Source organism: Macrobrachium rosenbergii, chromosome 13, assembly GCF_040412425.1.
Source record: "Macrobrachium rosenbergii isolate ZJJX-2024 chromosome 13, ASM4041242v1, whole genome shotgun sequence".
Taxonomy (NCBI): domain Eukaryota; kingdom Metazoa; phylum Arthropoda; class Malacostraca; order Decapoda; family Palaemonidae; genus Macrobrachium; species Macrobrachium rosenbergii.
Window position 1 is genome coordinate 45,644,756 of NC_089753.1, and position 26,147 is coordinate 45,670,902.

Consider the following 26,147-nt stretch of genomic DNA (forward strand, 5'->3'; position numbering starts at 1 on the left):
CAGTTTCCACTGTCTTCACATCATTTGGAGGATCTTCTGGTTCATCATACTCTCAAGAATCTATTTTCTCTACACCATCTGAAGCATCTGCTGCTTCAACATCCTCTGCAGGATCTAGTGACACCAAATCATCTGGAAAATATACTGTTTTAACATCATCTGCAGGATCTACTGACACCAAGTCAACAAGAGGATCAACCAGTTCAACATCCTCTGCAGAACCTATTATCTCTTCATCATCTCCAAAATCTATCAGCTCCACATCATCCAGAGGATTAACTGGTTCAACATCCTCTGAAGAATCTAGTGCCCTAACATCAACTGGAGGATCAAAGAGCTCTACATCCTCTGCAGAATCTACTATTTCTAAATCATCTTCGAAATCTATTAGCACCAAATCTTCTGGCAGATCTGCTAGTTTAACATCCATTGTAGGATCTACTGACAGCAAACCATCTGGTTCATCATCATCTGGAGGATCTACTGTTTCCAAATCACCTGCTAGATCTACTGGTTTTCACATCATCTGCAGGATCTACTGAAACCAAGTCATCTAGTGGATATACTGTTTCAACATCTATAGAATCTATCTCTAAGTCATCTTCTGGATATACTGATTCTACATCCTCAGTAGAATCTACTGTTTCCTCTACTGGTTTGATACTTACCTTATTTTCAGAATCTATTAGCACCATCAAATCTTCTGGCAGATCTACTAGTTTAACATCCATTGTAGGATCTACTGACAGTACACCATCTGAAGGATATACTGGTTCATCATCATCTGGAAGATCTACTGTTTCCAAATCATCTGTTGGATCTACTAGTTTAACATCCTCTGCAGGATTTACTGAAACCACGTCATCTAGTGGACATAATAGTTCAATATCTTCTATAGAATCTATCTCTACATCATCTTCAGGATCTACTGAGTCTACACCCTCTGCAGAATTGACTGTTTCCTCATCTTCTAGAGATTCTACTGGTTCAATGTTATCTTCAGGATCTATTAGCACCAAATCTTCTGGCAGATCTACTAGTTTAACATCCATTGTACGATCTACTGACAGTACACCATCTGAAGGATATACTGGTTCATCATCATCTGGAGGATCTATTGTTTCCAAATCATCTGCTGGATCTACTGGTTTAACGTTCTCTGCAGGATCTACTTACACCAACTCATCTAGAGCATATACTGGTTCGACATCTTCTATAGAATCTTTCTATACATCATCTTCTGGAACTACTGATTCTACATCCTATGAAGAATCTATTCTTTCCTCATCTTCTAGACTCTCTACTGGTTCAGCATCATCTTCGGAATCTCTTAGCACTAAATCTAGCAGATCTTCCAGTTTAACATCCATTGTAGGATCTACTGATAGTACACCATCTGAAGGATATTCTGGTTCATCACCATCTGGAGGATCTACTGTTTCCAAACCAACTGTTGGATCTACTGGTTTAACATCCTCTACAGGATCTACTGACACCAAGTCATCTAGTGGACATACTGGTTCAACATCTTCTAAAGAATCTATCTCTACATCATCTTCAGGACCTACTGATTCTACATCCTCTGCAGAATCGACTGTTTCCTCATCTAGAGATTCTACGGGTTCAATATCATCTTCAGAATCTATTAGCACTAAATCTTCTGGCAGATCTACTAGTTTAACATCCATTGTAGGATCTACTGACAGCACACCATCTGAAGGATACACTAGTTCATCATCATCTGGAAGATCTACTGTTTCCAAATCATCTGTTGGATCTACTGGTTTAACATCCTCTGCAGGATTTACTGAAACCAAGTCATCTAGTGGACATACTGGTTCAACATCTTCTAAAGAATCTATCTCTGCATCATCTTCAGGATCTACTGATTCTGCATCCTCTGCAGAATCGACTGGTTCCTTATCTGGAGACTCTACTGGTTCAACATCATCTTCAGAATCTATTAGCACCAAATCTTCTGGCAGATCTACTAGATTAACATCCATTGTAGGATCTACTGACAGTACACCATCTGAAGTATATACTGGTTCATCATCATCTGGAGGATCTACTGTTTATAAATCATCTGGCGGATCTACTGTTTTAACATTCTCTGCAGGATCCACTGACGTCAAGTCGTCAAGTGAAAATACTGGTTCAACATCTATAGATTCTATCTCCACATCATCTTCAGGATCTTCCTATTTTTCATACACGGCAAAATCTATCAGCTCCACATCATCTAGAGGATCAACTGGTTCAACATCCCCTGCAGATTCTACTTCCACCATACCCACTGTAGGATCAAACGGTTCAACATCCTCTGCAACCTCTACTCCCACCACATCAACTGAAGGATCAACTGGTTCAACATCCTTGAAAAAATTTACTGTTTCCATATCATCTGGAGGATCAACTGTTTCATCTTCATCTGCAGAATCTGTTAGTTCCATATCATCCCAAGGATTTGCTAGTTTAGCATCCACTGCAGGATCTACTGACTCCTCACCAACTGGCTCAACCCCATCTGCAAGATCTACTGACAACACATCGTCTGGAAAATCTACTGGATCAACATCGACAGTAGCGTCAACTTCATCATCATCGACAGGACCATCAGGGTCAAGTAAATAACTAATTTATTATACAGTAATATACTGACCATACATATTACAGAATCTGAGCGCTCTATCATAACAAATAGAAAAATTTTAAAAACCTTATAACATCAATATATTCCACACTAAAAATAAAAAAATTCAAAATAATACACAAAAGATCAATATTTCAAAACTTCACAAGAGAAAAAACTTACCACTTCCTATATAATTATAAACTTAAAAAGAAAGAACATAGAGAAAATGAACCCTTGGTTGTTCTAGACAGAAATGAAAGACATGTTTTAAAATATCTTTCAGTAATTTATATCGCAATTACATGTAAGTGAAAAAATTTTCATTTTCTACTTCAGCACCATTCATATAGGCCTATATGCAACTCATTATATATATATATATAAATATATATATATATATATATATATATATATATATATATATATATATATATATATATATATATATATATATATATATATATATATATATATATATATATATATATGCATATATATGTATATATATGTGTGTGTGTGTTTGTATACCAGACATATAAATACATACATAAATATATTACATTTTAAACTACATATATCAAAACCTAGGAAAAATAAAAGTAAACTTTTATTATGAAGCTGTGGCCGAGTTCCAGAAGAAAGAGAACATCAAGTTTTCTGAGTAACTAGTAAGTTAAAGATCACATTAGAAGCTATGGGGACATTCTGAATAGGAATATATCTAATACATCATATCTTTGTGGCATCAGTCTTGTCTCTACCACTAGACACATTACCCCCACATGCCACTGCTAAAGCAGTCCACTGTGCCTAGTCAGGTTGGATTCAGATAACTCTTGGATGGAAGGAGCTGCTAAAAACTTCTGCACATTCAACAGAGCCATTTTCTCCAAGTTAATCAACTAAATAATTTACATTACAATCCAAAAATAATTATGTGGTCACTCTCCTATCAAAAAATTCCTAACACCATTAGTGTAAACCATAAACCTGAGTGATATTTTGTTTTGTTCCCAGGTCTGGGAACCAAAAATTCTATATTGCCATGAAGTGTACCAAGTACCTGGTTATTACACAACTAATCACAGAATTCAAGAATTTACCTCACTTCAGCCAGATATCTGAACTCTCATAACAATAAAAATTAAGATTGAATGCTCTAAAGGTAACAGTGATCCCTTAAAAAAGGTTATTAATCACATGAAAAAAAATCAAACTAAGTTTATCAAAACAAGTGTGAGGTAGCAACAATTAAACAAGGAATATACTAGAGAAAAAGGGCAACACTCCATCAAACAACTTTTAACAGTTTCCCTGGTCTTAATTCACTTTAGCAAAACTAAAGGAACAAAACATGTTCATCACTTTCCTTTATGCACACAATTAATCCTGTTCATTGGTGGTCAACACATGAAACACTGTTTTTAAAACCATTGAATACAAAAATTTATTTTTAAATTCAAAATTTATCATTAGAACTCAATCTGAAAAATTTTACTATTACTTGAAAACAACACAAAATTTAATCAATTCTTGAATTAAATTATTAAACAAAACTAAATCACAAAAAATTTAATTTATCAAGAAATCTAATTAATCAAGCAAAATTTAAACTATTAAGAATTACTCAAAATTTGAACAGAAAATCTTAGTAAATGAAAATTAAATCAAGTATGCAATAGTAAATTATCAAGAAATATTAAAAATGCTAATTAAATCAAGTATGCAATAGTAAATTATCAAGAAATAATAAAAATGCTAAGTAAATAAATGTTCAATCACCAATTATAAAATGTGAAAAATCAAGAGATTGCAAACACAATAACACACAAAAATATACAAAAGGTTTACCAATAATAATTTCACCAAGGCAAAATTTCTTAATATACCTTATTATATCATGTTAATAATAAGTAAAATTCACTTTACCTTTCACAAGCTTGTAAAAACTTTCGCAAAATCGCCTGAAGTGCAGCTGCTTGAGATTCACAAAACACACTTTTTTGTTAGGAGCCGCTACACACTTTTCCTAAATTCAGATCTCAAAACCTAAGATTAATACCAGTGACCACACAAATATTTTACATTAATAATTATTGAAGAGAGAGAGAGAGAGAGAGAGAGAGAGAGAGAGAGAGAGAGAGAGAGAGAGAACCAACACGAATGGTCTCTGAAGCCATAATGAACAAATTTTTGGATTCCAGTTAGAAAAGAAACTATCAGACGACGTCAGAACAATACTTGATCAGAGCAACGCAATCTTACAAAACATGACGTAATCGATCAAGATATGTGCATTTATTCTCAAAAAGGCATATGTGACTTGAACAAAAAATCATATGGAACGAAGCTCTTAACGAAATCTCAACACGATCAAAACAAACGACACCTGACAAAAGGCACGCTTTCAAAACAAGACAAAGAACCAATGTTCATTTCCAGAACAGTACATGAAACATTGCGAAATCATTTGTCTTTTTCTTGTATGAGACAAAACCCTACACGACTCTTGTTAACTCATTATCTCTCATGACAACAACCAAACCAAACCACGACATACGAAATCACAAATACAGAACACTTGTTGCTAGGGGACAAACTGGGTGATATCAGAAGCATAGAATGATATACATATTACAAGGCAATATCATGAATGTGTATATATATATATATATATATATATATATATATATATATATATATATATATATATATATATATATATATATATATATTGTATAATTATGCACAAACGAGCTGAGCTGACCATAATCACAGGAAAGCCACATACATCTAATAAAAGTGTATCTAAATCCTACATAACCCCCATTCCTATTTTACCATATTTTTCTCGATCTAGGGCGTTGCCATTGCATAAAAGGACTCAAATCACAGGCAAAAAAAGGTATGAAATCACAAAAGGGGTAGCAAAGCCTAGCCACAAGAGATAGATATGGAGGTCAGTGGATACAAAAGAAAGGGTAGTGCATAGGGCTTTACTCCGAGACCTGATAAATTATGATGAAAGCAAAAAGGAGAAGTAGGAGTCTTTTGCAATCAGCATAGAATGCTGCCATTATAATATGCACAAAGCTAACCTCACCTGAAGAGATAGACACTGGCACTTCTTCAAGCAATACAATTTGAAGACATATAGCAAATGTATCCACTCAGAAGTGTGCGATGATATAAATGCAAAGCTTCTTTGTGGGTAACACTTTTTTTCTTATTTTTGTTCTTTGTTGTCGAGCATAATATAGGCAAACTCATTTCAATTGCTGCTGTTGCGGAGACTAGAGTAATGTTCTGCAGAAACCTAGGCAGGGTCAGCATTGGTTCATCCAAACCGAAGCCTATTCAATATGCGTATTATAATGGCACTTGCTTTCTATACTGATTGAGAAAAAACTCCTACTTCTCCTGCTCGCTTTCATCATAATTTATTAGGTTGTGAAGTAAAGCCCTACATCCTACCCCTTCCTTTCTATTCCCTGACCTCCATATCTGTCTCCTGTGGCTGGGCTTTACAACCCTTTTTGTGATTTCATTATCATTTTTGCATGTGATTCTACTAATTCTGTTACTTCATCTTCCTCAGGAGACTCAACTTCATCTGGAACTTCAACTGATTCTACAACATCAACTGGGTCAACTTCTACAGAAGATTCTACCAGTTCAGCTGGCTCAGCTTCTTCAAGAGGACCTATTAGTTCTGCTGGCTCAACTTCTTCAAGAAGATCTACTAATTCTGCTCGATTAACTTCTACAAAAGGACCTAGTAGCTCTCCTGGATCGACATCTTTAGGGGGATATAGTAATTCTCTTGGATCAATATCTTCAGGGGGATCTGGCAGTTTTCCTGGAACAATATCTTCAGGGGAGTCTAGTAGTTCTGTTGGATTGACATCTGCATGGGGATCTAGTAATTCTCCTGGATCGACATCTTCTGGGAGATCTAGTAGTTCTCCTGGATCAAAATCTTCGGGGGGATTTAGTAGTTCTCGTGGGTCAACAACTTCAGGAGGAAATAGTAGTTCTTCTGGATCGATATCATCAGGGGGATCTAGTAGTTCTCCTGGATCAGAATCTTCAGTGGGATTTAGTAATTCTCCTGGATCAACATATTTAGAGGGATCTAGCAGTTCTCCTGAATCAACATTCTCAGGGGGATCTAGTAGTTCTCCTGGATCGACACCTTCAGGGGGATCTAGTAGTTCTCCTGGATCAATATATTCAAGGGGATCTAATACTTCTCCTGGATCGACATCTTCAGGGGGATCTATTGGTTCTCCTGGATCAACATCTTCAGGGGGATCTAGTAGTTCTTCTGGATCAATATCTCCAAGGGGATCTAGTAGTTCTTCTGTATCGACACCTTCAGGGGGATCTAGTAGTTCTCCTGGATCAATATCTTCAGGGGGAACTGGTAGTTCTGGATCAATATATTCAGTGGGATCTAGTGGCTCTCTGGGAAAGACACCTTCAAGGGGATCTAGTAGTTCTCCTGGATCAATATCTTCAAGGGGATCTAGTAGTTTCCCTGGATCAATATCTTCAGGGGGATCTAGTAGTTCCCCTGGATCAATACCTTCAGGGGGATCTGGTAGTTCTTCTGTATCAATATATTCAGGGGGATCTAGTAGTTCTTCGGGAAAGACACCTTCAGGGGGATCTAGTAGTTCTTCTGGATCGACATCTTCAGGGAGATCTAGTAGTTCTCCTGGATCAATATCTTCAGGGGGATCTAGTAGTTCTTCTGGATCAATATATTCAGTGGGGTCTAGTAGTTCTCCTGGAAACACACCTTCAGGGGGATCTAATAGTTCTCCTGCATCAATATCTTCAGGGGGATCTAATGGTTCTCCTGGACCAACATCTTATGGGAGATCTAGTAGTTCTTCTGGATTAATATCTTCAGGGGGATCTAATACTTCTCCTGGATCTACACCTTCAGGGGGATCTATTAGTTCACTTGGATCAATGTCTTCAAGAGAATCTAGTGGTTCTTCTGAATCAATATCTTCAGGGGGATTTAGTAGTTCTCCTGGATCGACTTCAGGGGGATCTAGTAGTTCTTCTGGATCAATATCTTCAGGGGGATCCAATAGTTCTCTTGTATCGACACTTTCAGGGGGGACTAGTAGTTCTCCTGGATCAGTATCTTCAGGGGGATCTACTAGTTCTCCTGGACCAATGTCTTCAAGGGGGTCTAGTAGTTCTCCTGAATCAATGTCTTCAGGAGGATCTAGTAGTTCTCCTGGATTAATGTCCTCAAGGGGATCTAGTATTTCTCCTGGATCAACGTCTTCAGGGGGATCTAGCAGTTTTCCTGGATCAACGTTTTCAAGGGGCGTTAGTAGATCTCCTGGATCAACATCTTCAAGGGGATCTAGTAGTTCTCCTGGATTGACGTCTGCAGGGGGATCTAGTTCTCCTAGATCAACGTCTTCAGGGAGATCTAGTAGTTCTGGATCGACATCTTCAGGGAGATCTAGTGTTTCTCTTGGATCAATATCTGCAGAAGGATCTAGCAGTTCTCATGGATCGACATCTTCATGGGGATCTAGAAGTTCTCCAGGATCGACGTCTTCAGGGGGAACTAGTAGTTCTCCTCGATCAACATCTTCAGGGGGATCTAGTAGTTATGGATCGACATCATCAGATGGATCTAATAGTTCTCCAGGATCAATATCCGCGGGGGGATCTAGTAGTTCTCCAAGATCAACATCTTCAAGCGGATCTAGTAGTTCTCCTGGGTCGACATCTTCAGGGGTATCTAGCAGTTCTCATGGATCAGCCTCTGCAGAGGGATCTAGTAGTTCTCCTGGATCGTCACCATCAGGGGGGACTAGTAGTTCTCCTGGATCAATATCTGCAGGGGATTCTAGTAGTTTTCCTGGATCGACATCTTCAAGCGGATCAAGTAGTTCTCCTGGATTGACATCTTCAGAGGGATCTAGTAGTTATGGGTCAATATCTTCAGGTGGATCAAGTATTTCTCCTGGATTAATATCTGCAGAGGGATCTAGTAGTTCTCCTGGATCCATATCTTCAGGGGGATCTAGTAGTTCTTCAGGATCGGCGTCTTCAGGGATATCTAGTAGTTCTCCTCGGTCAACATCTTCAGGGGGATCTAGTAGCTATGGATCGAGATCTTCAGGTGGATCTAGTAGTTATCTTGGATCAATATCTGCAAGGGGATCTAGTAGTTCTCCTGGATCAACATCTTCAAGCAGATCTAGTAGTTCTCCTGGATCGACATCTTCAGGGGTATCTAGCAGTTCTCATGGATCAACCTCTGAAGAGGGATCTAGTAGTTCTTCTGGATGGCCACCATCAGGCGGGACTAGTAGTTCTCCTGGATCAATATCTGCAGGGGATTCTAGTAGTTCTCCTGGATCAACATCTTCAAGCGGATCTAGTAGCTCTCCTCGATCAACATCTTCTGAGGGATCTAGTAGTTCTCCTCGATCAATATCTTCTGGGAGATCTAGTAGTTATGGGTCGATATCTTCAGGTGGATCAAGTATTTCTCCTGGATCAATATCTGCAGAGGGATCTAGTAATTCTCCTGGATCCATAACTTCAGGGAGATCTAGTAGTTCTCCTGGATCGACGTCTTCAGGGGGATCTAGTAGTTCTCCTCGATCAACATCTTCAGGGGGATCTAGTAGCTATGGATCAAGATCTTCAGGTGGATCTAGTAGTTCTCCAGGATCAATATCTGCAAGGGGGTCTAGTAGTTCTCCTGGATCAAAAACTTCAAGCGGATCTAGTAGCTCTCCTGGACCAACATCTTCAGAGGGATCTAGCAGTTCCCTTGGATCGACGTCTTCAGGGGGATCTAGTACTTCTCCTGGATCAACATCTTTAGGGGGATCTAGTAGTTCTCCTGGAACAATATCTGCAGGGGATTCTAGTAGTTCTCCTGGATCGGCATCTTCAAGTGGATCTAGTAGTTCTCCTGGATCGACACCTTCAGGGGGGACTAGTAGTTCTCTTGGATCAATATCTTCAGGGGGATCTAATAGTTCTCCTGGATCAATGTCTTCAAGGGGATCTAGTAGTTCTCCTGGATCAACGTCTTCATTGAGATCTAGTAGTTCTCCTAGATCAATATATTCAGGGGGATCTAGTAGTTCTCCTGTGTCGACATCTTCAGTGAGATCTAATAGTTCTCCTGGATCGATATCTTCAGGGGGATCTAGTAGTTCTCCTAGATCAATATCCTCAGGGAGAGCTAGTAGTTCTCCTGGATCAATATCTGCAGAGGGATCCAGTAGTTCTCCTGGACAGACATCTTTAGGGGATCTAGAAGTTCTCCTGGATCGACGTTTTCAGGGGGATCTATTCATTCTCCTGGATCAACATCTTCAGGGGGATCTAGTAGTTCTCCTGGAACAATATCTGCAGGGGACTCTAGTAGTTCTCCTGGATTGACATCTTCAAGCAGATCTAGTAGTTCTTCTGGATTGACATCTTTAGGGGGATCTAGTAGTTCTTCTGGATCAATATCTTCATGGGGATTTAGTAGTTCTCCTGGATCGACACCTTCAGGGGGAACTAGTAGTTCTCCTGGATCAATATCTTCAGGTGGATCTAATAGTTCTCCTGGATCAATGTCTCAAGGGGATCAGTAGTTCTCCTGGATCAATCTAGATAGTTCTCCTGGATGTCTTCAGGGGATCTGTAGTTCTCTGGATCAATGGGGGATCTAGTAGTTCTCTTGGATCAACACCTTCAGGGGATCTAGCAGTTCTGGATCGACATCCTCAGGTGGATCTAGTTCTCCTGGATCAATATCTTCAGAGGGATCTAGTAGTTCTCCTGAATCGATATCTTCTGGGGGATCTAGTAGTTCTCCTGGCTCAATATCTTCAGGGGGATCTAGTAGTTCTCCTGGATCGATATCTTCAGGTGGATCTAGTATTTCTCCTGGATCAACATCTTCAGGGGGATCTAGTAGTTCTCCCGGATCAATGTCTTCAAGGGGATCTAGTAGTTCGCCTCGATCAACATCTTCAGGGGGATCCACAAGTTCAATCTCGTCAACAGGTTAGATAAGAAAATAAAAACAATTCTTTCAAGGCTGAAATTATTTTCAACATAAAATAAAGATCAAGTACCTACCTGTTTTGAATTAGACCTATCCCTTGGTCAAGTGTATAACAAGCATCTTGTCAGTTTAATTGTTTAATTCAGTTTGTAAAACATGGTTTATGACTTACGATTTAATGTTATTCTGGAAAATTCAATATGGAAAAAAGTACTTAAGTCTTTCCTTCCTCCCAAAAATTATTTATGTGTAAAAAAAGTGTTACATCTGCAGACTATATAATGATAATAAAAATACATTTGACACCTCTTTTATTCTCAAAAACTAATTTACACACATGCTTGACCTCAATGTTCGCTTTTGCTCACTGGACATTTCTGCATAAATCAAACCGCAATTTTTCTCTGAACTATCCTCACATAAGGAACAAGAACTGCATAAATTTCACATTGTATACACGTGACTATATATTTAAGATTACGTCTACGGCTCACGATAACAAAAACTCTAAAACTGACCCCTATTTTCGTACGAAGATGTCTTCTTGGAACTATTCTGCGAATCATAAAATGAATCAAAGCATGTCCAACGAAAAGGTGTGTTATCTCCATGCGTTTAATTTGGCACTTAAGAATAACCCTGCTAATTATATTCCCCAAGGTTATCATCACATAAATGGTACAAGCTTTTCCTCACAATACTTTATAGAAATAGCAAGGTACCAAATAAAATTACATAAAAATTCTCAATTATTAAAATAATAATGTACGTATCTGTGAGAGCCATTCAACAAAAATATACATATGGGCTTACACGAATAGTTTCTTTTGTTACTCGTTTTAATGCAGATTCCAAGAGCTTTCTGGACACAGAGTTTTTAAATCTTGTAATTAAGCTATACTAGTCATTTTTAGTGTTATTTTATGAAGTGACATACAGACTGAATATTTTCAACATTGATTTGAATGACTCAAACCTGATACAATAAGGAAAACAAAGTCTGTTCTTGGTTAATTCATTCTGCCTGTCATTTTTACCACAATATAATTTTACAGCTTTATTGTAGCTAGTGGGTATTCAAAATATAATCCAGATAATACAAGTCCCTACAATTTTTCACTAGATTTTTCTAAAATTCTGTATTCGTTATCCACGAACACTGAAGAGCATACACATATTTTTTATTAATATGATGTCCTGAAAAACACTGTACCTAAGCTAAATTATTTGTTGGTTTGCATTACCCTATAAATTTACACTGAAATAATTCACATCTGAAAACGCTGTCTAAAGAGGGAAGCAACCATCCATTTCCAACGGGTCTCCTTTAAATTTATTTAAGAGGTTAATTACTCCATCTTTAGGTATAGTAGCCATTATACGAGTATAAATATCAGAGGATTTGTTTACCGAATTTTCATTTCAAAATAAACTTACAATCACAAATACACAATTTACTAAATTCCAAAATTTGACTGAATCTAACCGGTAGATCCATTCTAGTTTATTTCAATATCGAGACATTCCAATAACGATTGAATAAGAATTTTGTGATAAGGAAAGTGTTTTTTCTACTAGGTCAATTTCATTAATCGCCTAACAACGGCGAAAGCAATTTTATAAGATATTTTGAGAGCATACAAGACAAATGCATATAGAGCTAATTTTACGTCTCAAAGGATTATTTTCTTTATAAAATTTTTGGAAATCTAAATGCAATGACTACCATTACTTCATCCTGGAGGCTCATATCCGGTTTAGTGTAATTACCATACCATTAATAACTTTCCTGTTTTGAGACACAAGTTACCGTAACCATTAATACTGTGGTACCTGATACATCTAGCCTGGTGATGTGAATCATTTCATCTCCTCTCATCCAGTCGATGCATTGCTGGACAGTTTATGGAAATTAATCATAAGAGAAAATTTAAGTCCTTTTACATCCAAAACATGATATGTAAGGGTCACTGAGTTTCCCAAAGGAAAAAAAGTTAGGAGGCTCTTAACAAAGCATTGTGCACAGTTCAAACAGCAAAAGGATAGACCATATCCTAAAGCACAGACAACTTCTTCACAAACATTTTTACTACACAAATTCACCACACAGTCTTTTCTTGCCGTTTGCAACCAGTCGATTTCCTAAATGAGTTTCTTCAGTTCTTTTTATTTCGTTTCGATACTAGACTGTTCGTCTTTCTACACAAATTTCCATATATTCCTTCTGATAATAGAGCCTTACGCTCAGACCGTACTGAATGGTGGAAAGCACTTTTGCTCGGTAATAATTATCTAAAGAATGCTTTTCCTCGTTCTTTGTGATTTCTATATGTTTTTCCAAGACACGGGTACTGAATGCTTTGAAAGGTTCTTTGTTGTAAATTCTCTAGGGGAATCGCAGTAATGACTTCGGGAGAACTTATTTTAACACCACCTTAGAAACCTGAGGTGAATTCTTGAAGTGTATGTACTAACACTATATTGAGGTAAATGATTATGTTTATAGCAAGGACAGGATGCTTTATAGCAAAATAACACAGGATCCTCGTCATATATTACTCAGATCATTAGGATAACAATATTATATAAAATATAAAGGTAAATGACCAAGAAGAAAGTGACATAACAAACTGCCTTTACTCTAAGGCATTTTCAAGAGAATTACATGGAACGGAATAAAATATTACAAAAAAGACTTTTAAAAATCAAAACTAAGGTTATAAGGGGTATATAACAATTTTAATTACCTTTGTATGCATTCAAATGGTTATACATCCCTTAAGAGTAAAAGTGGAAGATTTTAAACTGTTGTGTCACGCCTATGCCAGAAAAATTCCCCTCTGACTCAATAAGCACATCACTGAATTCTGCATGCACCTTATATAATCCTTCCGCTTCGGCTTCTTTCAGCATAATTCATTTCCCGTACAACTTCCCCTAAAAAAAACAAATTTTGCCTTGTTACACTGATGGCTACACTTTTGATCCTATAATTAGATAATACTCATACATACCATAAACCAAATGTATACTTTAAGCAGGAAAAACGTAAACCATGAACCACATCCTTTCAAGACAAAAACTCGACAGTACTAAAGAAAATAATGGAAATCACTAAACACATTATTCATACTGACGGTCTGATCACACTGACACAAACAAATCTGCGACTTTGAACTATAAAAACAAAATGTTCACATAACACGTTCAAAGTATAATTCAAAACGATTTAGATCAATATAAGTACTCTTCCAATAAATAGCGAGGTAAGCATATTGACAAATATGAACAACATACCTGAAAACATCCAAAAATACCAACTGATGTTAAATTAGCTAATTACTTGGGTGTATATAATCTCATACATTTACATACACATCAGCCTTTCACAAATACCGAAGACGGGATGTCAAATGAGTTAATATATATGCAGCTCGCACTTACTGGCACATAACACCTTGCCATTAACGGGTGTTCCCCACTTAACAAGAGCCTTCATTCATCACCGCCTGCGCTAGTGAATTGGTATAATTACAGCTCCTTATGTAAATTGCTATTACACAGGCAAGGATAGGATACACTAAAAAAAAGGAGCATATGACCCTCGTTATATATTACTCAGACCAGAAGGATGACAACGTGATATGAAATATAAAGGTAAATGGCCACGAAGAAAGTGACTCAAGCAAATTTCAAGGAATGGAACAAAGATTATGCGGATACCTATTACACTAATATACTTTCATCAACCTATACAATATCACCTACTGAATCTAAACTGAATATAATCACAAGGATAACATTCTTCGACAGGTGGATTACATGCACGAACTGCTTTCATAAACAAAAAGACAGTTTCCTCCATACCGTATTTTGTCTTTTTTTTTTTTTTTTACCATTACCAGCTGATCATTCACCCTTGATCTCTCTCGCTGTTTGACTTAGCTGTCACATTTCTTTCCATAAACTATTATTTACCAGAGGATGAACACATTTAAATTATGCCATTTATTTCAGTCGCTAAGCTTGACTACGGAGACACCATCAAATAAAGCTTTCGCTCTCTGTCACACGTTGGAAATGAAGTATCAGTAAATACTTTTCCACAACAGGAACCAACAATGACGACCTTCAACGTTTATCAAACGCTATTTCATCTCAAACTTCCTTATGACAAGATATTTGCAGACAAGTATGAAACAAAATGATATAACAGCAGGAGAATATGAAAACACTATACAACCCACTAAAGATAATCAGGATTTATCAAAGACCTTTCAATATACAGTATTACTAATAATTCAAATGTCAATTTTTATTACAGCATCTGCAAGTACATCTACTGCAAAAGCATCTTCCGCAGCCCTCTCTCCTCAAGGGAAGCTAAGCGCCAAGCAAGCCTTAGCAGACAAAGTTGACAATGCAACCTCTGAGTTCGCAAATATGAATCAGGAGATTCAAAATTTACAAATGCGTCAAATTCACGTCGACGACACAAAAGATTAACGGCAGCTGAAAAGTCTGAATTCATTTACAATTTATTAACAAATATATCCATCCTTATGGATAAACTAGCTGATATTGGTTCGTATATCAATGAAATTGATACTTTGACAACAAACATGAGGTCTTATACAAATGACCTCAAGACTGCCACCAGTTATGTCCAAACAGACAAAAGCATAATGACCGGCGCTGCCTCATCATTACTAAATCAGGCAGTTACCAAAGCGCAATCTGTCAACAGCAATCTCACCAAGTACCAAAATCAACTACAGCAAGAAATAAATTCCCTCAAAAATGAAATCTTTGGGTCAATCACTACAGTTACTACCCAAGGTAAGTTGTCGTTTCCATATTTGGTATTTCTCAAATCTTTTTCTTTAGTGAATATTTTTAACCTGGTTCGGAAAATGTGAAAATTTTCACAACTTCAAACTCAGTAGTGACAACTTGAACGCGGACTTTCATTCACAATGGTTCTGAATATGCACCATGAAAAAACGGACATAACATTCGGCATAATTTAACAAAAATATCTGGTTCTCTCAAATATTATGAAGATAACAGTGAAAGGGATAAAACGCTGGGGGCGTAATTTGGTTCGTAATAATTAAGCTTCTAAACACATGCGTTAATAAGGAAAAAAAATCACAAAGCATTTGATGGCTATGGTTTGCAATGCTTATAGATATCATTTGTTGAAAAATCTAACAAATAAGAAACCGCACTAAAGACTTCTTTTAAGTGCCTGAAGGAATAAAAATATTGAAGATCCCTAGAAAAGAGAACTGTCTAATTATCATTAAATGACGAGCATTTGTAAGAGATCGTTTAGTCTCATACCACCACAAGTGGTTAATACTTTGTCATGGTTTTATTTTTAAAAACTATACGAAAAAGTCAAAAAAAAATATTCTGATGGCTATTCCAAAATACTTTAAAAGAATTACGTAAAATAAACAAGAAAGCAATTCTTCAATCAATCAAAATTTCTATCTGACTGTTTACAAGATACTAGACTTTTGTGTTTGTGCAGACAACAACCTACTTCAAGATATTTCTATTGACTTTTGTCAGGTCTGGTAAAAGATAAAAACATAAGTACAAAAAAAAGCCAAAAGGCAGCACTAAACAAAATCAAGTTAAATAAACAATTAACTTTATAAACAAAAAGTATATAAAAAAAGGCAAAATTAAACAACAAGGCAGAAAAAAAACCAAACATACGTTCTCCATCGGGTCACCAAGACAGCCCTATATCATCAAAGATGATATATATATACTCGACCAACGTTCCAAAAATATTACCAGACCCGACTGGCGACAGAAAACCGGCAGCTCACCACGAAAGCATCAAAACAAAAAAACTTGAAGGTATATCACTTAACGTGACACCTCCCACCTAAAAGAAAAAAAAGATTTTTTTTTTTATCCTCCAATGCCGTAACAACCCCGCCAGCCAAAAACAGAGCCGCCCTGTCATATCGTTATGCAGGTTCTTTAACATACTCAGGACGGGGCTGTCATGACTGACGGCAGATGCAACAAACAAAGGAGGAGAAAACAACAAAAATAAAATGAGCTTAATATTGATTTATTATATTTACAATGAGTATATAAAAGATATATATAAACAAAATAGTTAAATAAACAATTAACTTTATATATAAAAAAAGGCAAAATATAGGCAGAAAAAACCAAACACTCACCAAGACAGCCCTCAGCTGCACAACAGGGACAAGATTAGAATACCCCGATGGAGACGCCAGGACAGCCTCACGCTGTCATCAAAGATGAGCAGCTCGTGGTCACACGGGTCATGGTATCCACCTACAATTGCTCCAATTTGCTGCTCAAAAACTCGCCAACGTCGACTCCAAAAACTGCCTGCTGCTGCTGCTGCCACTGCAGCTATCGCCCTACCAGACCCGACTGGCGACAGAAAAGTCTTGTATCACAAAAGGGAACGAGCGGGGGAACCTCAAAAATCTTGCATTTAAATTATAAATACATAAGCGTATATATAGTGATATATATATATATATATATATATATATATATATACATATATATATATATATATATATATATATATATATATTTTTCATTATGTGCGTAAAGCAAACTCGAAAGGTATTTACCTCGAAATCTTGCATTTAAATTCTAAATACATAAGCTTCGTTATTTTTTCATATGTGAAGCAAACGGGAAAAAGTATAGCATGGCGGACAGTTAGTAATGGTATGTATTGAAAATTATGTTTTCTTAACTATCATTATTAACTGTAAGAAGCAAAGAAGAAAAAATATATATTTCGTATTTTAAAGCCACACCGACTCCTTTCTCATACAGCTTTTAAGCCTATTGCAGTGATCTTTCCGACGTTGTTCGTATATTTTCAAATTATAAATAGTCCCCCTGTTATTTCTGCTTTTACATTCGCTGTGTATTTGGGGGTCTTATTCTAAATGAAAACGTAACTTTACTAAGTGTACTCGAGTATATTTTATTTCTGAATCTACGAAACTTTCTGAAAACTGATGGATGGAACAACTGAAGCTTTTATGAAGAAACATATGCATATTAATCACAACCTTAATACTAAGTATGAGGAATAATATGAGCTCTATCTATGAGTCTGCATAATAATCACATAATTACAAGGTCTAAATCAACAGAAAATCTAAGAAAGTAATATCTGCAGTAAGTCTCTTTCCAAACATAGCAGAATGTAGTAGCATATTTGAGATAAAAAAAAAGTTAGAGTGATCTTTAATATTTCGTACGAATATAATTGATTTTTTTATTTAATACTTTATACGAATATCTTCTACATTTTATTAACAGAGGCCTATTTCCTCATTCCTTTCACATACACAGATAAATCTTATTGAACTAGAAACTACCAGTTACTATTGTTTACACGTGGTGAAATATAAATTGCATTTTTACGTTCTAAAAATATACTAAATGGTTTATACACACATATATATATCTCACTCTATATATCTCTTATTATTATATATATATATATATATATATACATATATATATATATATATATATATATATATATATATATATATATATATATATATATATATATATATATATATATATATATATATATATATGTATGTATGTATGTATGTATGTGTATGTATGTCTGTAAGTATGTATGTATTTTAATACTGTAAATACATTCTCTACGGTCTGTACTAAAAAAAATCAAAACTAATTTTCAAAATAGTAAGCACAAATAAGGTCGTGATGAAACGTTTTGTGGAAAAGTATAAATCTAAAAATCATATAAGCTGAAGGGTTAACTGCATCAGCATCCTCTGCAGGACCTGTTGACACTTCAAATGAAGGCTATACTGGTTCATCATCATCTACAGTTTCCAATGTCTTCACATCATTTGGAGGATCTTCTGGTTCATCATACTCTCAAGAATCTATTTCCTCTACTGCTTCAACATCCTCTGCAGGATCTAGTGACACCAAATCATCTGGAAAATATACTGTTTTAACATCATCTGCAGGATCTACTGACACCAAGTCAACAAGAGGATCAACCAGTTCAACATCCTCTGCAGAACCTATTATCTCTTCATCATCTCCAGAATCTATCAGCTCCACATCATCCAGAGGATTAACTGGTTCAACATCCTCTGAAGAATCTAGTGCCCCAGCATCAACTGGAAGATCAAAGAGCTCAACATCCTCTACAGAATCTACTGTTTCTACATCATCTTCGAAATCTATTAGCACCAAATCTTCTGGCAGACCTACAAGTTTAACATCCATTGTAGGATCTACTGACAGTACACCATCTGAAGGAGATATTGGTTCGAAATCATCTGGAGGATCTACTGTATCCAAATCACCTACTAGATCTACTGGTTTAACATCATCTGCAGGATCTACTGACATCAAGTCATCTAGTGGATATACTGTTTCAACATCTATAGAATCCATCTCTACATCATCTTCTGGATATACTGTTTCTACATCCTCTGCAGAATCTACTGTTTCCTCTACTGGTTCAACATCATCTTCAGAACCTATTAGCACCAAATCTTCTGGCAGATCTACTAGTTTAACATCCATTGTAGGATCTACTGACAGTACACCATCTGAAGGATATACTGGATCATCATCATCTGGAGGATCTACTATTTCCAAATCATCTGCAGGATCTACTGGTTTAACGTCCTCTGCAAGATCTACTTACACCAACTCATCTCGTGGATATAATGGTTCAACGTCTTCTATAGAATCTATCTATACATCATCTTCAGGATCTACTGATTCTACATCCTATGAAGAATCTACTCTTTCCTCATCTTCTAGAGACTCTACTGGTTCAGCATCATCTTCAGAATCTATTAGCACCAAATCTAGCAGATTTTCTAGTTTAACATCCATTGTAGGATCTACTGACAGTACACCATCTGAAGGATATACTGGCTCATCATCATCTAGAGGATCTACTGTTTCCAAATCATCTGTTGGATCTACTGGTTTAACATCCTCTGCAGGATCTACTGAAACCAAGTCATCTAGTGGACATAATGGTTCAACATCTTCTATAGACTCTGTCTATACATCATCTTCAGGAACTACTGATTCTACATCCTATGAAGAATCTAAAATTTCCCCATCTTCTAGAGACTCTACTGGTACAGCATCATCTTCAGAATCTATTAGCACCAAATCTAGCAGATTTTCTAGTTTAACATCCATTGTAGGATCTACTGACAGTACACCATCTGAAGGATATACTGGCTCATCATCATCTAGAGGATCTACTGTTTCCAAATCATCTGTTGATCTACTGGTTTAACATCTCTGCAGGATCTACTGAAACCAAGTCATCTAGTGGACATAATGGTTCAACATCTTCTATAGACTCTGTCTATACATCATCTTCAGGAACTACTGATTCTACATCCTATGAAGAATCTACTCTTTCCTCATCTTCTAGAGATTCTACTGGTTCAGCATCATCTTCAGAATCTATTAGCACCAAATCTAGCAGATCTTCTAGTTTAACATCCATTGTAGGATCTACTGACAGTACACCATCTGAAGGATATACTGGCTCATCATCATCTAGAGGATCTACTGTTTCCAAATCATCTGCTGGATCTACTGGTTTAACATCCTCTGCAGGATCTACTGAAACCAAGTCATCTAGTGGACATAATGGTTCAACAACTTCTATAGAATCTGTCTATACATCATCTTCAGGAACTACTGATTCTACATCCTATGAAGAATCTACTCTTTCCTCATCTTCTAGAGACTCTACTGGTTCAGCATCATCTTCAGAATCTCTTAGCACCAATTCTAGCAGATCTTCTAGTTTAACATCCATTGTAGGATCTACTGACAGTACACCATCTGAAGGATATACTGGTTCATCATCATCTGGAGGTTCTACTGTTTCCAAATCATCTGTTGGATCTACTGGTTTAACATCCTCTGCAGGATCTACTGAAACCAAGTCATCTAGTGGACATAATGGTTCAACATCTTCTATAGAATCTGTCTATACATCATCTTCAGGAACTACTGATTCTACATCCTATGAAGAATCTACTCTTTCCTCATCTTCTAGAGACTCTAGTGGTTCAACATCATCTTCAGGATCTATAAGCACTAAATCTTCTGGCAGATCTACTAGTTTAACATCCATTGTAAGATCTACTGACAGAACACCATCTGAAGGACATACTGGTTCATCATCATCTGGAGGATCTACTGTTTCCAAATCATCTGTTGGATCTATTGGTTTAACATCCTCTGCAGGAGCTTCTAACACCAAGTCATCTAGTGGATATACTGGTTCAACATCTTCTAAAGAATCTATCTCTACACTATCTTCAGGATCTACTGATTCTAAATCCTCTGAAGAATCTACTCTTTCCTCATCTTCTAGAGACTCTACTGGTTCAGCATCATCTTCAGAATCTATTATCACCAAATCTTCTGGCAGATCTACTAGTTTAACATCCATTGTAGGATCTACTGACAGTACACCATCTGAAGTATATACTGGTTCATCATCATCTGGAGGATCTACTGTTTATAAATCATCTGGCGGTTCTACTGTTTTAACATTCTCTGCAGGATCCACTGACGCCAGGTCGTCGAGTGAATATACTGGTTCAACATCTTCTATAGATTCTATCTCCACATCATCTTCAGGATCTTCCTATTCTTCATACAACGAAAAATCTATCAGCTCCACATCATTCAGAGGATCAATTGGTTTAACATCCCCTGCAGATTCTACTTCCACCATACCCACTGTAGGATCAAACGGTTCAACATCCTCTGCAAGCTCTACTCCCACCACATCAACTGAAGGATCAACTGGTTCAACATCCTTGAAACAATCTACTATTTTCATATCATCTGGAGGATCTACTGTTTCATCTTCATCTGCAGAGTCTATTAGTTCCATATCATCCCAAGGATTTGCTAGTTTAGCATCCTCTGCAGCATCTACTGACTCCTCACCAACTCGACAATCAACTGGCTCAACCCCATATGCAAGATCTACTGAACACACATCGTCTGGAAAATCTACTGGACCAACATCGGCAGTAGCATCAACTTCATCATCATCGACAGGACCATCAGGGTCAAGTAAATAGCTAAGATCATTTTGATTTATTATACAGTAATATATTGACCATACATATTAGAGAATCTGAGTGCTCTATCACAACAAATATAAAAATTTTTAAAACCTTACAACATCAATATATTCCACACTAAAATAAAAAAAAAAAATTCAAAATAATACACAAAAGATCAATATTTCAAAACTTCATGAGAAAAAACCTACCACTTCCTGTATATAAACTTAAAGTGAAAGAACATATACAAAATGAACCCTTGGTTGTTCTAGACAGAATTTAAAGACATGTTTTTCAGTATCTTTCAGTAATTTCTATCTCAATGATATATTAGTGAAAAAATTTTCGTTTTCTACTTCAGCTCCATTCGTATAGACCTATATGCAACCAAACTCATTATATATATATATATATATATATATATATATATATATATATATATATATATATATATATATATAGAGAGAGAGAGAGAGAGAGAGAGAGAGAGAGAGAGAGAGAGAGAGAGAGAGAGAGAGAGAGAGAGAGAGAGAGAGAGCATGACCTCAGGTGGTGCTACACTCCCCATCTTAGCAAGTAGTTAAAGGATGAAGTTGTTGGTCCAGCACCCTACCCAACTCTTATTTTCGGGGGTTTATATGTCGAGGGCTTCCGGTAATTTTTGCTGTTCACCCATCCAAACACTGATCTGACCCATTGTTTTGTGTTCACGATATATAGCAAGATCGTCAAACCTGCCTTCATTGCATGGAGGAAATGAAATGACATAATGAAGCTTGAATGCTTTTGCACCTATTACAAAATGTGACGTGGAAGTATCATCATCAAATTCGAACACATTCAGAGCAATACATTCAAATGAGGTCATTCGGTTAATAGATTTTAAGAGCACTATCCAAATGGTGGCTGACAGGAACTGAGTTAAAAGTTATTGTGTGGGATGCAGTGGGTATTGACCACTGACTGGTGGACAAGCCGGTCGCTGTCATCGGCCCGGCGCTTGTCTACCGCAGCGTCCACCAACTCCCTAGGGAAGAGTGAGGCGGACCCCCGCAACAGTCCATTCCTTAGGTTCATTGCTGACTCGGGTCCTACAGACCTGGAGAAGCGAGAGAGAACGGCATCTCTCCACTTCAGGGCCTGGTTTGCCCACAGGTTTGCCGTCTGGTGGGCAAGGTAGGAGATGGCCCTACCTCCAGACTGGCACAGTCTCCCAAAGGCAGAGTCCTCCCCAGGCACGATAGCACCCGAGGAAGCAGCTACCTTCAATACTATGAAGGACCACAGATCGAGCCAGGAGACTGCCTGGAAGGCCACCATCACTAGGCACATTACCCCCACATGCCACTGCTAAAGCAGTCCACTGTGCCTTAGTCAGGTTGGATTCAGATAACTCTTGGATGGAAAGAGCTGCTAAAAACTTCTACACATTGAACACAGCCATTTTCTCTAAGTTACTCAACTAAATAATTGACAATGCTATGCAAAAATAATTATGTGGTCACTCTCCTATCAAAAAATTCCTAACACCACTAGTATAAACCATAAACCAGAGTGATATTTTGTTTTGTTCCCAGGTCTGGGCACCAAAAATTCTATATTGCCATAAAGTGTACCAAGTACCTGGTTATTACACAACTAATCACAGAACTCAAAAATTTACCTCACTTCAGCCAGATATCTGAACTCTCATAACAATAAAAATTAAGACTGAATACTCTAAAGGTAACAGTGATCCCTTAAAAAAGCTTATTAATCATAAAAAAAATCAAACGAAGTTTATCAAAACAAGTGTGAGGTATCAACAATTATACAAGGAATGTACCAGAGAAAAAGGGCAACACTCCATCAAACAACTTTTAACTGTTTCCCTGGTCTTAATTAACTTTAGCAAAATTAAAGGAACAAAACATGTTTATCACTTTGCCTTATGCACACAATTAATCCTGTTCACTGACAGTCAACAAATGAAACACCCTTTTTAAAACCATTGAATACAAAAATTTATTTTTACATTCAAAATTTATCATTAGAACTCACAATCTGAAAAAATTCACTATTACTTGAAAACATAAAAAAATTTAATCAATTCTTGAATTAAATTATTAAACAAAACTAAATCACAAAAAATTTAATTTATCAAGAAATTAAATTAAAGCAAAATTTAAACTATTAAGAATTACTCAAAATTTGAACAGAAAATCTTAGTAAATGAAAATTAAATCAAGTACGCAATACTAAATTATCAAGAAATATTAAAAATGCAAAGTAAATAAATGTTCAATCACCAATATATAAAATGTGAAAAATCAAGAGATTGCAAACACAATAACACACAAAAATACACAAAAGGTTTACCAATAATAATTTCACCAAGTCAAAATTCCTTAATATACCTTATTATACCATGGTAATAATAAGTAAAATTCACTTTACCTTTCACATGCTTGTGAAAACTTTTGCAAAATCACCTGAAGTGCAGCTGCTTGAGATTCACAAAACACACTTTTTTGTTAGGTGCCGTTACACAGTTTTTCTACATTCAGATCTCAAAAGCTAAGATTAATACCAGTGACCACACAAATATTTTACATTAATAATTACTCTATTTAGAAGAGAGAGAGAGAGAGAGAGAGAGAGAGAGAGAGAGAGAGAGAGAGAGAGAGAGAGAGAGAGAGAGAGAGAACCAACTCGAATGGTCTCTGAAACCATAATGAACAAATTTTGTGGATTCCAGTTAGAAACGAAACTATCAGATGACATCAGAACAATACTTGATCAGAGCAACGCAATCTTACAAAACATGACGTAATCAATTGAGATATGTGCATTTACTCTCAAAAAGGCGTGTGACTCGAACAAAAAATCGTATGAGACGAAGCTCTTAACGAAATCTGAACACGATCACAACAAATGGCACCTGACAACTACAAACAGTACGCTTTCAAAACAAGACGAAGAACCAATGTTGGTTTCCAGAACAGTACATGAAACATTGCGAAATCATTTGTCTTTTTCTTGTATGAGACAAAACCCTACACGACTCAATTGCCATTCCCTCTCTTGCTAACTCATTATCTCTAACGACGACAACCGAACCAAACCACGACATATGAAATCACAAATACAGAACACTTGTTGCTAGGGGACAAACTGGGTGATCACATACTACGTTATTACTAAGTTACCCAAATGACTAACTCTTACGAGATTTTACATTACACTACATGTGATACGTCAACAATTATTATCCTTACACATAATACATTATAACCAGAACAGTAAATATATCAGAATCATAGAATGATATACATATTACAAGGCAATAAAATGAAAATATATATATATATATATATATATATATATATATATATATATATATATATATATATCAGTGATTCTCAACCTGTATATATATATATATATATATATATATATATATATCCCCATATATATATATATATAAATTTCATGGATAGGTGTATAATATATATATATATATATGGAAATTTATGGATAGGTGTATATATATATATATATATATATATGTGTGTGTGTGTGTGTGTGTGTCTGTGTGCATGTATGTATGTATGATTGATTGTGTGTGTGTGTGTGTGAAGAACACATTCCCTTTAAAAAATAACACAAGGACTATACACATACACCTCCCGTCTGTACCGCGGCTAGCTACTCCGTTCCCCTCTCCCAGCATTCATCCTAGCTGCATGAGAGGAAGGTACCAGTAACAGTGCATCTATGACCGTCGTGCATGTTATTACTGTGGCGGTAATAAGTTTGAACCTTGCAAAACATGGAAAAGTTTATCATAAGAAAACGCAAGCGACTTGATGACACTGACAGCAGCAGAGATGGAGTGGAAGTTGATAATGATTCACAAGGTATACGTGTCAAAGACACTGGACTTGAAGCAAGATTAACTACTGAAAGCCAGCCTTCTTGTTCATATCCGATAGTGGAAAGTGAAGTGACGCTTCAAAGTGAGATTATTTGTGCAGGTCCTAGCAGGGAAAGTGAAGTGACAGCTGAAATCTTGTCCAGTCCTTCAGGTCCAAGGGTGGCCTCAGCACAAACATAGCAGCAAGGACATCGGCATTAAATCATTTCGCTTGTATAATGAGAGTTATCTAGAACTTCGGTTTACTTGCTGTGATGACGAGTTTGGTCCAAGACCAAAGTACATTGTTTGTGGCATTGTGCTGTCAAATGAATCTATGACTCCTATGAAAATGAAAAGACATTTAACAACAAAACATAAGCACCTCTCTCAGAAACCTGTGGATTA

At 36.5% G+C, this 26,147-nt stretch overlaps 6 protein-coding genes across 6 annotated transcripts; 1 reads left to right on the forward strand and 5 right to left on the reverse strand.

Moving 5' to 3' along the window:
- Positions 1-494: 494 nt before the first annotated feature.
- LOC136844785 (probable serine/threonine-protein kinase kinX) lies at positions 495-1,052 on the reverse strand. The gene has a single exon (XM_067114023.1). The coding sequence runs from the start codon at positions 1,050-1,052 to the stop codon at positions 495-497; it is 558 nt and encodes a 185-aa protein (XP_066970124.1).
- Positions 1,053-1,262: 210 nt separating this feature from the next.
- On the reverse strand, positions 1,263-2,006 carry LOC136844786 (probable serine/threonine-protein kinase kinX). The gene has a single exon (XM_067114024.1). It carries the CDS (start codon positions 2,004-2,006, stop codon positions 1,263-1,265), a length of 744 nt encoding a protein of 247 aa, XP_066970125.1.
- A 195-nt stretch (positions 2,007-2,201) lies between these two features.
- Positions 2,202-7,511, reverse strand: LOC136844787 (fibrous sheath CABYR-binding protein-like). Its single transcript, XM_067114025.1, has 3 exons — positions 7,506-7,511; positions 6,164-7,098; positions 2,202-2,634 (listed from the first exon to the last, which is right to left on the reverse strand). Exons 1-3 carry the CDS (start codon positions 7,509-7,511, stop codon positions 2,202-2,204), a joined length of 1,374 nt encoding a protein of 457 aa, XP_066970126.1.
- Positions 7,512-7,576: 65 nt separating this feature from the next.
- On the forward strand, positions 7,577-10,232 carry LOC136844682 (streptococcal hemagglutinin-like). The gene has a single exon (XM_067113930.1). It carries the CDS (start codon positions 7,616-7,618, stop codon positions 10,073-10,075), a length of 2,460 nt encoding a protein of 819 aa, XP_066970031.1. The 5' UTR covers positions 7,577-7,615; the 3' UTR covers positions 10,076-10,232.
- Positions 10,233-18,641: 8,409 nt separating this feature from the next.
- On the reverse strand, positions 18,642-19,304 carry LOC136844788 (cerebellar degeneration-related antigen 1-like). The gene has a single exon (XM_067114026.1). The coding sequence runs from the start codon at positions 19,302-19,304 to the stop codon at positions 18,642-18,644; it is 663 nt and encodes a 220-aa protein (XP_066970127.1).
- Positions 19,305-19,514: 210 nt separating this feature from the next.
- On the reverse strand, positions 19,515-22,712 carry LOC136844789 (probable serine/threonine-protein kinase kinX). Its single transcript, XM_067114027.1, has 6 exons — positions 22,579-22,712; positions 21,507-21,859; positions 20,800-21,281; positions 20,482-20,748; positions 20,164-20,430; positions 19,515-19,796 (listed from the first exon to the last, which is right to left on the reverse strand). Exons 1-6 carry the CDS (start codon positions 22,710-22,712, stop codon positions 19,515-19,517), a joined length of 1,785 nt encoding a protein of 594 aa, XP_066970128.1.
- Between the last annotated feature and the right edge of the window lie 3,435 nt (positions 22,713-26,147).